Genomic DNA, 12,061 nt, shown 5'->3' on the forward strand with positions numbered 1-12,061 from the left:
GTCCAAACACTCTTCAAAGTCAGGTTATTGATTCACTTTAATGTGACAACTGTATTAGTTGGTTAGTATTGCCATAGGAGATGCCAGGGAGTAGGTGTACCATACAACAAAACTAACTTTTCACAGTTTCACACTAGAAGTTCAAGATTAAGAAGTAGACAGTTGGTTTCCTCTTGAATTCAACCCTCTGCCTTATCAAGGGTTGTCCTCTCTCCCTGTCCTCACATGCTCATCCTGCCCTTGGAATATTATGTGTTCTAACCCCCTCCTCTTAGAAAGGAACTAGTAATTTTGAAAAAGAGAGCCCTTGTTTCCACTTGATTATATATTTTATGACCATATTTCCAACTGCTGTCACTTTCTGACATTCTTGAGGGTTATAACTCTTACATCTCAATGGGGTAGGAGAGGCGAGTTCCAATTCAATTCTTCTCAGCTAGCGTTTTCTCCGTGGTGGCAATTTGTGTTCACATTTATACACATTTCATCTTATTGTCCTTAGAGAATGAACAGACTGTTGTCAGGTTCAGGGAACTGAGCCAAACTTGCCCTTGAGGCTCTGGAAAATCTCCCTACAGAGTGAGCTCATGGCACCTCCTCTCCTGGCACCCAACTCTGCTTCTTGGCTCCTCTATGCCCTAGATCTTGACTATTTATTTCTTTTGGCCGCGCCCTAGCACCTTCCTCTTGAGGTCCTACAGAGGGGCTCCATAAATACTCCTGCTGATGCAGATAATAGCACGTCAATGTGGATTAAGCTCGATGGCGACAAGGCTGCCTTCTGCAGGCAGTGGGCTCCTCACCGTGTGGCATATGTCTGAAATAACGTGGGGCCTGGGAGAGGAGCGGGAACAGTGATTGGCAAGTTCGTAGGGTGGAACAAATTTTTACTGATGACGGAGAAGCCTTGGAGGCTCTGAGTAATGTGTTCTTTTCTCCAATCCAATTTCCATCTCCTGTGACTGGGGAAAGCAAGAGGAAGGCAGGGCACGCTTAACTCAGGAGAACTCTAGAAACACTTGCTAAGGAAGACAGTCACATGGCTTCCCATGCTGGGTGGAGGCGCCTGGCCCCAAGAGGGAAGGCCTGGCACACACTCAGTGCTCAGTGCCTGATTAATTGCTGTGTTGACAGAACGGCTCAGGCCTCCTCACCAGGGCCCAGGCCCCATGTCTGCCCTTCCTAACTAAAGCAGCTGCCTGCCGTGGCCTGAGCAGATGGAAGTGAAACCAGGGGAGAGGTTAGAGCTGGGGGAGGGAGGGTGGGGTTGGGAGGCAGGGTAGAGAAGGTGACGTCTAACAATCTATGTGCAGATGACTGTACTCCAAATTCTACATAGCCCCTAAGGACTGAGTGTCAGGAAAGAATGATGAGTGTTGAGGAGGTAATGTCTTCATAGAATTTAAAGCTTTGGCCAAACGCCACCCCACCACCACCCCTGCTGGGATTTCCCCTTCTTACTGGAAGTTTTCTCCTTCTCTCTGGGCCAAGGAGCTCTTGCACATTGCTAAATTTCTACCACTTGATCCATCTCTGCTATTTTGCTGCCCTGTGGCCAGTCCTATCTCTTTGAGGGTATTTCCCTAGTGTTTATTAGTGTTTATTTTCCTTTTTTTTAAGGACTGGAGCGACAGAACAGTGAGTAGGGCGTTTGCCTTGCACTCGGCCAATCCCGGGTTCAATTCCTCCATACCTCTTGGAGAGCCTGGCAAGCTACCAAGAGTATCTGCCTGCATGGCAGAGCCTGGCAAGCTAACCATGGCATATTTGATATGCCAAAAAGAGTAATAACAAGTCTCACAATGAAGACATTACTGATGCCCGCTTGAGCAAAATGTTGAACAATGGGACGACAGTGCTACAGTGCTACAGAGCTCTCTTCCTTCCCTTTTCCTACCCTTTCTGCATTTTCTTCTCCCCTTTCCATTCAGTTTCCTGGGTCTTTCTGGATACAGCCAGGCATGGATTTCTAAATAGCAGTTCTCCAGGGCAAGTGACTCTCCACCTTGGATATCAAGTTAGAATCAACTGGGAGAAATTGTTAAATCTTAAAGTCTAGACTCTGACATCAAAACCTCACCCCCCCAGCCTATTAAATTACAACTCCTGGAGGTGGGAATTAGGCATCAGTATATCTTGAAGTTATGCTGAATTCTCTCACCCAGAGAAAACTGTGTCTCTTCTGACCTCTTACAGTGCTTTATATAAACTGGTCTAAGAACCTGGATACATTAAAAAAAAAGAAAAGAAAAGAAAAGAAAGAAACAGTCCAGAATCCCAGAACCAGCGTCTGGGTTTTAAATCCTTCTGGATTGATTTATGAGATGTTAGAGAAGTTTGCTCACCTCTTTGTGCCTGTGTTCTCGTCTGCATATTAGAGGAATTATCTCATAAGGTTTTGATGAGATATTCAAAACTTAGATAATTGCCTAGCATAAAATAAGGGATAAATCAGTCTGCTACTATAACTTTGAATTCTTGGTTAGCATTTTTAGGAATCAATTTATGTCTATTCCAATGGTTCTTGATGTAGTCTATGGTAAGATCACCTGAAGAGCTTGTGATAAAACATATTCTTGGTTCCTATCGCCAGAGATTCTGATTCTACAATCTGCCATGGGGCTAAGGTCCTACATTTTCACCCAGCACAGAGATGCTGTTGGTGCTACCGAGGACATCCCTGGGAGAGCTTACTGTCCTCATCTATTTACATTTTTATTTCTCTCAGTCCAGAGAGTAGCAAGAGGCCAGTTCTCAGCCTTCCAGCCCTCAGAGGCTCCCAACAGCCATTCCTATCCACCAGTAGGAAGCTTCCCAAGGTTCAGGATTTACCTATGTCAGAATTTTCGAGCAGAGTCTATACAGGAACTTTTACACCAACCCAGAGCTTGAAAGTGAATAGGATGAATTCTGACACATATTTACCTCAAGGCAATCTAACTTGGTATCGTTGTGACCCACTAGACCAGATTTTGGTTTTATCTGACCTTCCTCTACTGAGTAAGATCTTTCTACCCTTACCCCTAGCTTCGGAGACCCTAATGAACCTATAGAGGCACCAGAGTCCATGGATTACTCTCCCCCTGGCCTCTCTCTCAGAGTTAGGTCATTTTTCACTCAATCTCGTTTCTTTATTAAGACCTTTGGGTACTCCCTTCTTTGGGGATCAGTGCTCAGAGGCCTGGGAGTCATATCCAGTAGCTCTCAAGGGCCACAGGGATATTACTGACAGTTCCAGGGATAGATAGGAGCCTCGGGCATGCAGCATATATCTTTGAACCTCTTCTGGGCTGGAGCAATAGCACAGCGGGTAGGGCATTTGCCTTGCATGCGGCTGACCCAGATTTGATTCCTCCGCCCTTCTCAGAGAGCCCAGCAAGCTACTGAGAGTATCCTGCCCACACGGCAGAGCCTGGCAAGCACCCCATGGTGTATTTGATATGCCCAAAACAGTAACAACAAGTCACGCAATGGAGACGTTACTGGTGCCCACTCGAGCAAATTGATGAGCAACGAAGATGACAGTGATGACTTCTCTGGCCAATTAGAACTTCCTTTTAAAAAGAGGAGGGAGTTTTGTCTTCTTCCTCTGATAATCATGGTACCATTTTGTGCCTCTTCCTAAGAGAACTCAGAGTTGTTTCATGAAATTCAACCCAGATTTTGGCTTCTCTGATGGATTGTAGCACTAGCTATTTTTATTACTTTTTATTCCTGGGAAGAGACCTAAACATATTCATCCTTATGACTAGCACTTGACTAGCCCTTGTGCTATTTTGACAGGGGTGGGGGGTATTTCTACCTCTGTGCCACCAAGGTATCAATCTCATTATATTCTCCTTTAAAGCTGACTTTATTTTGCTTCCATTTTAACTCATGTCCATTACACTAAACACTGTACACATTATTATCCTCTAAATGACTTTACTCAATCAGTTTTAGTGAGCAAGGTCAGAACCCAGCGGACCGGAAGACCAGCTCTTGAATTGGCTCCCTACCAAAACCGCCCGTAGCCCCCTCCTTTTCAAATCAACATTGCTCCCAGAGGCATAGAGATTTACGTCAGTGAAGAATGTATTAATTAAACGAAATGAAAATGTCCTCATTTGTTGTAATGAATTCAGTACTTGCAGGCCATTTTCTATGGGATCGCCTTCCTGGAAGATGTGCTGAAAGGAGTAAAAGGGAAAAAAGACATAACGTTCGTAACTGCTTTAAGAAATCAGCTTTTCGCCACACTGGTTTTCCCAATATCCACAGTAAGTACAAAGATGTATATGTCATGTAAGAGACTTGTACCTAGGGTTGAATACTTTGTCTGCGTCTAAGGTGTTTGTTAGACCATTAATGTTAACCAGAGCAATTCTATTTATATAAGTGTACTGTCTAATGACCACACCATATTGGGAAGAAGCAAGGAATATGCACAAGGGCAGTAAGCTTGTTTACTGAGCTGTCCACATTAATATGACATTGCTCATGTTTTCATTCATTAGTTAAACTGGGAACAAACTGAGCAAGAGCACAACAGGCTGCCTGGCAGTGCCTAGAATTAAAAATAACTACCTCTTTCCACCTGTCATTGTTCTGCTTCCTAGAATATTGAGACTTCAAACTTATTTGCAAAATAAAATTCCCCAAACTCAAATAACATAAAACAACAAGTTCTGGTGTTTCCAGTTTTGCTTTGCAGGACACTTATTCCTTTACCCCCATAAATATTCTAAAAGTCAAGCTTTTCTACTGATTTTACTGCATTTTATATAACATAGAATTTATTTTTTTTAAACTGAATCACTGTGAGGTACACGGTTACATAGCTGTTCATGATTGGGTTTCAGTCGTACAATGTTCCAATATCTGCCCCTTCACCAGTGTACATTTCCTACCACCAAGGTTCCCAGTTTTCCTACTGCCACCACCCCCATCCCCAATTCCCCATCCCCACCCAGCCTGCCTCTATGGAAGGCACTTTTCTCCCCATCCCATCTCTCTCTTTCTCTCTCTCTCTCTCTCTCCCTTCCTCCCTCCCTCTTTTTCTCTTTCTCTCTCTCCATCTGGACATTATTATTTGCAATACAGGTACTGACAGGTCATCATGAATATTGTTTTACCTACTCTCACCACTCAATTCTTGTCCAGAGTGCTCATATCTAACCATCATTGTCACAGTGGTCTCTTCTCTATCCTAATTGCCCCCTTCTACCGTCTTCTAACAGTGGACCAGTCCTCCTGGCCCTTCCTTCTACTGTATCACTGTATCACTGTCATCCAGTTGTTTATCAATTTGCTTGAATGGGCACCAGTAATGTCTCTGTTGTGAGACTTGTTATGGCTTTTTGCATATCAAATATGGCATGGGGAGCTTGCCAGGCTCTGCCGTATGGGTGAGATACTCTCAGTAACTTGCCAAGCTGTCCCAAAGGGGTGGAGGAGTCAAACCCGGGTCGGCTGCATGCAAGGCAAACACCCTACCCGCTATGCTATCACTCCAGCCCTTCTTTCTACTGTTTGTAGATATTAGTTTCATACTGGTTTTTCTTTCTATCTTTTTATATCTTACAAATGAGTACAATAATTCTAAGTCTGTCTCTCTCCTGGCTCATTTCACTCATCATGATACTCTTCATGTTCATGTCCATACATATATAAGCAAATTTCGTGACTTCATTTTTTCTGGTGGTTGTATAGTATTCTATTGTGTAGATATACCATCGTTTATACAGTCATCTGTTCGTGGGCACACAAACCAAATCAGAAATGAAAGGGGAGACACCACAACAGAAACCACAGGAATTCAAAAGATCATCCGAGATTACACCGAGAATCTAGATGCCACAAAACAGGAGAACCTAGAATAAATAGATAAATTTCTGTATTCCTATAACTTCCCAAGGCTGAACCAAGAAGATCTGGAATACCTGAAAAACCTATCACTACCATAGAAATTGAAATGATAATCAAATAGCTCTCCCAAAACAAAAGCCTAGGCTAAGATGGATTCACTATTGCCAATCCTCTTCAGGCTTTTCCAGGAAATTGAAGAAATATGAACACTCCCAAATAGTTCCCATAAGGCAAATATCACCCTGATACCAAAAGCAGACAGGTACCACAAGGAACAAGAATTGCAGGCTGATATCCCTGATAAACACAAATGTAAAGATAATAAAATACTAACAAATAGAATAATCCAACAGCTCATTAAAGAGATCATACATCATGACCAAGTAAGATTCATTCCAGGGATGCAAGGATGGTTTAACATTCACAAGTCAATCAACATAATACCCTATATCAATAAAGGAAAGATTCAAACCATATTATTATATCAATAGATGCAGAAAAGCAGTTGACAAGATCTAGCACCCATTCAAGATTAAAAACTCTCAAAAAAATGGGAGTTGAAAACTTTCCTCAGTATAGTCAAAGCCATCTACCACAAACCCACAGCAAGCTCTATTCTCAATAGGGGAAAAACTAAAAGCCTTCCCTCTAACACCAGGCATAAACAACATTGTCCACTCTCTGCATTTTTGTTCAACACAACATAGTACTGGAGGTATTTGCCATAGCAATTAGGGAAGAAAAAGATATCAAAGGCATACAGATTGGAAATGAAGAAGTCAAGCTCTTCACTATTTTCAGATGACATGAAATACTAGAAAATCTTAAAGACTCTACAAAAAACAAACCCTCTTAGAAACAATAGATTTGTGTAGTTATTCATTTTTATAAGGCTTATAAAGTGATTGTTTAAAGAATATGAGAGGAGCGGATGAATAGTTAATTTTTTTCTACCTCTATATTACTTTGTAGCAGAGAAGACACATACAGACATATAGTCAAGGTAGAATAAATAGAATGGAATCAACTAAAAGCTCTCAAGAATTATCCAACTCCCAATTAGCAAGAATGTGAATTCTCCTGGGAGCTGTGACTGTTCTCACAGCCTTTCTGATTTCCTACCTCTTTAGAGAGTAGGCAAGGCAACAGAGTGACTCCATGCTCAGGAAAGAGAGACATAGCTAAAATTGACTAAGATGAAATGGTGTAATGGTCTGCAAATCTTGTTTATCTGTATCTCTCTGTCTTCCAAAATGAAAAATAACTGTTCCCTAACTCACTTAATATAGCAAGTCCACAAAAGTGTTGTTCATTTTACACCTCTATAATATATATACAAGTTATCTTCAAGACTGATGCCTATTTTTATTTTGCTGTTTTCTTGTCTTAGAAAGCTCTGAAGAAAACAAACCTCGCTGATGCTATCTTTGTGTCTTTTTTCAGTTTGTGTTTTTGACATTCTGGATCATTTTTCTGTACGATAGAGAACTTATTTACCCAAAGGACTTAGATAACGTATTTCCAGTATGGTTGAATCATTCAATGGTGAGTACGCAGAAAATTTAGTAATATAGAAGTCAATTAGTCTTTGTACATCTGTGTGTGTAGGCACCCCTGTGTGTGGCCTGTATGAGTGCACATCTTTCAGACTTCTCAATCTCCCAATTTCCATTGATGCCTCCCCCTCTCTCCTTCCACTATTTATTTAAAGAGTGAATTGAGAATGCTACAAGAACAAAAACGGTTACTGTATTTGTTGTCACTGAGAGCACAGAATGTCCAGACAAGATTCTTGTGAGGTCATTGAGAAGAAACCCACAAGCATCAGGGCAGGCAACTTCTTAATAGCTGTAGTTAAGAAAGCATTGAATGTGTAGGTATGCAGGTATCACTGTGCTTTACAGAAATGGAATCAAGCAAACTTTAAAAAATTCACCCCAAGACCAGGGAGATGGTTGAAAAGTCTGCATTCAGGAGGACCAAGTTTGATTCCTGGCACTACTTGATTTTTCAAGCACCAAGCTGGGAGTAACCCCGAACACCATTGAGGCTCCAGACAAACAGAAGTTCACCCCAACATCCAAAGAGTCTCTCTCAGCACAACAGCTTCTTAGCTAACATTGGATCAGAACTGTTAGCCACAAATGGTATACATTTTTAAAACTATAGCCTCATTTGTTTCGTTATTCATGAATTTATTTTTGAGGGGTAGAAGAGAAAGCAAAACCTATTCTGAAATGTTCAGACCACCGGCTTATGAATATCAGTGACCTGGACAAGCAGAGTGGAAGCCAGGTTGTCTGTGTGTTAGAAGAAGAAATGTGCAATGTGAATCACTGGAACTGCCTGCAGAAGTGATTTTCAAAGTAACGGTGAAACTTTTCAGTCTTTACTTCCAGATTAGTCAGTTCATAAAATACCATTGGAAACAAATGGTATTTTATTTATTTATTTACTTATTTATTTTTATTGAATCACCATGAGATATTACTTGTATCACTCAATGTCCCGTTGCTCATCAATTTGCTCGAGTGGGTTCAAATAACATCTCCATTCGTCCCTGTTGCATGCTAGTGTAGCCTAATGGCATCTGCTCACTCCAGGAACATGAAAAAGCATCAAACCGTTAGTTCAGGGTCTTGACAAAGAAGTCCCACCATCTCATAGGTGGGCGGCCAGGCATCAATGGATGCTTCTGATGCCAGCGTATGTGTGTACAGACAGTCATTTTAGTCCTTCTTTGTTTTGGCAGCCTAGTTGGGCCCTGAGATTTTGTCAGCCTCTCCTTACTCATCTTTCCCAATGCCGCTGTATTGGGGGCTCTCTCAGGGTCAGGGGAATGAGGCTTGTTATTGTTACTATTTTTGGCATATCGAATATGCCATGGGTAGCTTGTCAGGCTCTGCTGTGCGGGCGGGATACTCTCGATAGCTTGCCGGGCTCTCTGAGAGGGACGGAGGCTTTTAGGGCAGCCTCTAATCATATATATAATCACTTTTGCTTGATTAACTCAGAAAAGTGAGAGGTCTCACTTTTAAAAAAATACAAAATTCCCATCTGTAGACTAATAAACCTAAAATGAGCCTAAGAAAAGTAGTGATGTGGTGCCACTGACTGAACGAGATGTTACTATAATTAAAAGGCAGTGTTTTGAGTTTGTCTTTTATTTGGGGTCAAATTTAAATGTCAAATGACTGTCTGTCCCCAGCACTGGAACCGGTTCATCTAGTAGTTTTTCTACTACCAAACAATTTTCTATAAATTTGGGGTTCTGTTTTCCACGTGAATGTAATGTTGGACTTCTTTCAAATAGTTATGATGGTGCTCTCCAACATTTGTGACCTTCCTAAACAGTCATATGGATTTTTAATAATTTTGGAAGCACAGTGTTTGATAATATATATTGTATCTGTGAGCTTATTTAGCAAGGCAGAGACTTCACAACTGCAACCTAAGAGATTTTTATACTCTCACAAATTCCCCAATTTCTGTGGACTCGGTTCTTTGTCCCTTGACTAATCAGTATCATACATCCCTTAGAGAGATGGACTAGGGGTCAAAAGATGTAGGACAATAGTAACTAAGGAACAAAAGAAGAAAGCAGTCTGCTTTGCTTCAGACACAAATTTGATAGATTTCAGCTAGATTTACTGTAGAAACTCCCCAAAGGATTGTTTCTAGGGGAAAAAATGTTAGCATCAGCAAAACCAATATTGAGAGTCCCTAATAAAATTATCTTCCATCTTCCATCTTCCTTTGGTGTCTGCTCCAACTTATCCTCTTGACTGCATCTCTTCCTCTTCCAGATTAAATCTCAGTAATTTCTGAGTAATTTCTTCCTAACCATTAAATCTTCCTGGTCTAGAGCCTCGAGATTCTCTCTCTCTCTCTCTCTCTCTCTCTCTCTCTCTCTCTCTCTCTCTCTCTCTCTCTCTCTCTCTCTCTCTCTCCTCTCCCCTCTCTCTATACTAACTTCTTAAATAACAGTGTGAAAGAATATGGAAATGAATTTTACCAAATCAGTTTGTATGTTCTACTTTCGACATTGTCCTTCCAAAGTCAAAGGAAAACGTCAACAAAGCATTACAAAGGCAACTAGAGTGATGATCATTTGGTCCCAGCTGCCTTCATGTGGGGGCTGACTAGCCCTGCTCTAAAGGGACTTTCTCTCTTCACTGCTCCTTTTCCTCTTTCACAATATAAGAATTATTTCCATTTTTTCCATTATTTCCATGAGTGTCACACTTTTCTGAACGATTCTCATTTAACAACAGCCCTTACATTGTTTGCTCTAGCATTAGCTGCAGGAGATTTTCCCTGTTGTCATTTGTGATGCTGCCCTGGATTTTATGAGAAGTGTTTGTCAAATTAATAAACATCATTCTCATTTTTACAGAGTGTGGTTCTAAAAAATCCACAATTCATCAAGTCTTTAGAATTTTCCTTTTTACTCTTCTAGCTCCAAGGAGACCTGCCATTGCAGTAGAATTATTCAAACCTCACTATTATCTCTAACATTTTTCAAACCAAATAGTCACATCAGTGAGAAATTTACACAACATGTAGATAGATACTATTTGTACATACCCTAAGTACTTTCATTTTTGCCAGGATGAACTTATTTAAAGTAGATCAAACTGGCTGTTTTATTGCTAATCAGGTCTCTAGTTTTCATGAAAGAAGAATAAGAACGGTGAAGTATTCCTCCAGGTTTTGCCAGGAAAACATTAACTCAAGTCCGACCTCATGATTACTAAAGATAGCACCAGAGGAGACAGGTTTAAATAGCAATAAGAAGACTCAGTAACTAAGGAAACTATCAGCTTCCCACCTGAAGGGGAGTTGAGAAACTTAATTTTCTGGAAATAAACCTAAATTGTTCAGGTTTTCCCAAAAGATAGGTGGAATATACTACAGACCAGTTTTAGATGCTTCCTACATTTAAAAATAACCACAAAATCAAGAACTGCATAAATGAAGATAATCAATATGTAGAATTTTCAATCCATGATCACAGAGATTTAGAATCTCAAAGGATTCCTGGATGGCAATAAAATCTTCAAAACAATTTAGTGCTACTAGATAGAACTTACTTGAGTTTTTAAATTGAAGTGCATGCCAAATACAGTTTGTTTGAGGTGATGTCATTTATTCATTAAAATAATATTAAGTACTTGGTATGTGTGTAACGCCTTGATTTACATTTATGTTGACGAAGGTATATTTGATCTTTATGTTGCCTTCTACCATATCTAATCTGGTTGAGTATAACATACCCTTGCAGGGTCAAAACAGTAAGATACCAGTTAGTACTAATGCAAGATATTTAAATAGGTGTTGTAATGAATTGATATGTGATTACATATGTAATTACATGGACGGATGGTACCCTGGCCTGTGATCAACACATGGTCATGACTGCAATGTCTGGAAACTTCTATGTAATTTGCTGGGGAGAGAGATTCTAAACCTACTTGGTCCTTCCTTAGTCATGACATGTAAGATATCTTTCATCACTAAACCCATACCCACCTGGTCCCTACTCACTCCCTCATTCAAATGTGGTTGGTATGAAATTGTTAGGCTTCTAAGCAGAAATTGATGAGTACTAAAGAGGGCTCTGGTATGTCATCAGGTATGACAAACTCTTCTCTCCTCTTTTGCTGAGTCCTCACCCAGCCTTTCCCAAGGCAGAGAATCCTACACAATCTAGTTATCTCTCTCTTTTTATGAGATTTTATTATTTTATTTTATTTTATTTTATTTTATTTATTTTTAAAAATTTTTTTTATTGAATCACCATGTGGAAAGTTACAAAGCTTTCAGGCTTAAGTCTCAGTTACACAATGCTCAAACTTCTGGCAGAAATTTCTTTGGACTTAGTTACTAAAATACTAAAATACAGAAATCCAAAACCTTGTGACCTCTATTGTAGCCACAGGACCTCTAGTTATCTCCTAATGGATTTCCCTGTCGTGGTTTTCAACCATGGGGAAATTGTTTTTGTCTGTTTGCTTGGGGTAGAGGTTCTTTGTTGAGAGTGAGGCAGAACTGACATGCTAGGGGTATACTCCTGGCTCTGTGCTCAGGGATCACTTCTGTCTGTATTCAGGGACCCATATGAGGTGCTGGGGAGCCAATCTGTCAGCAGCATGCAAGGCAAATGCTTACCCATCATACTATGGCCACATCAGCCTCAGGGACATGACCCCTC

General features: G+C 40.6%; 1 protein-coding gene across 1 annotated transcript in view; it reads left to right on the forward strand.

Annotated features, from left to right (window-relative positions):
* Window positions 1-12,061, forward strand: part of ADTRP (androgen dependent TFPI regulating protein) — a 76,474-nt gene that overhangs the window by 8,796 nt on the left and 55,617 nt on the right. Inside the window, exons 2-3 of the mRNA XM_004619965.2 lie at window positions 4,125-4,259; window positions 7,291-7,392. Of these exons, the coding sequence (XP_004620022.2) occupies window positions 4,125-4,259; window positions 7,291-7,392 (237 nt within the window). The remainder of the gene's footprint in view (window positions 1-4,124; window positions 4,260-7,290; window positions 7,393-12,061) is intronic.

Source organism: Sorex araneus, chromosome 2 (genome assembly GCF_027595985.1).
Source record: "Sorex araneus isolate mSorAra2 chromosome 2, mSorAra2.pri, whole genome shotgun sequence".
Classification (NCBI taxonomy): Eukaryota; Metazoa; Chordata; class Mammalia; order Eulipotyphla; family Soricidae; genus Sorex; species Sorex araneus.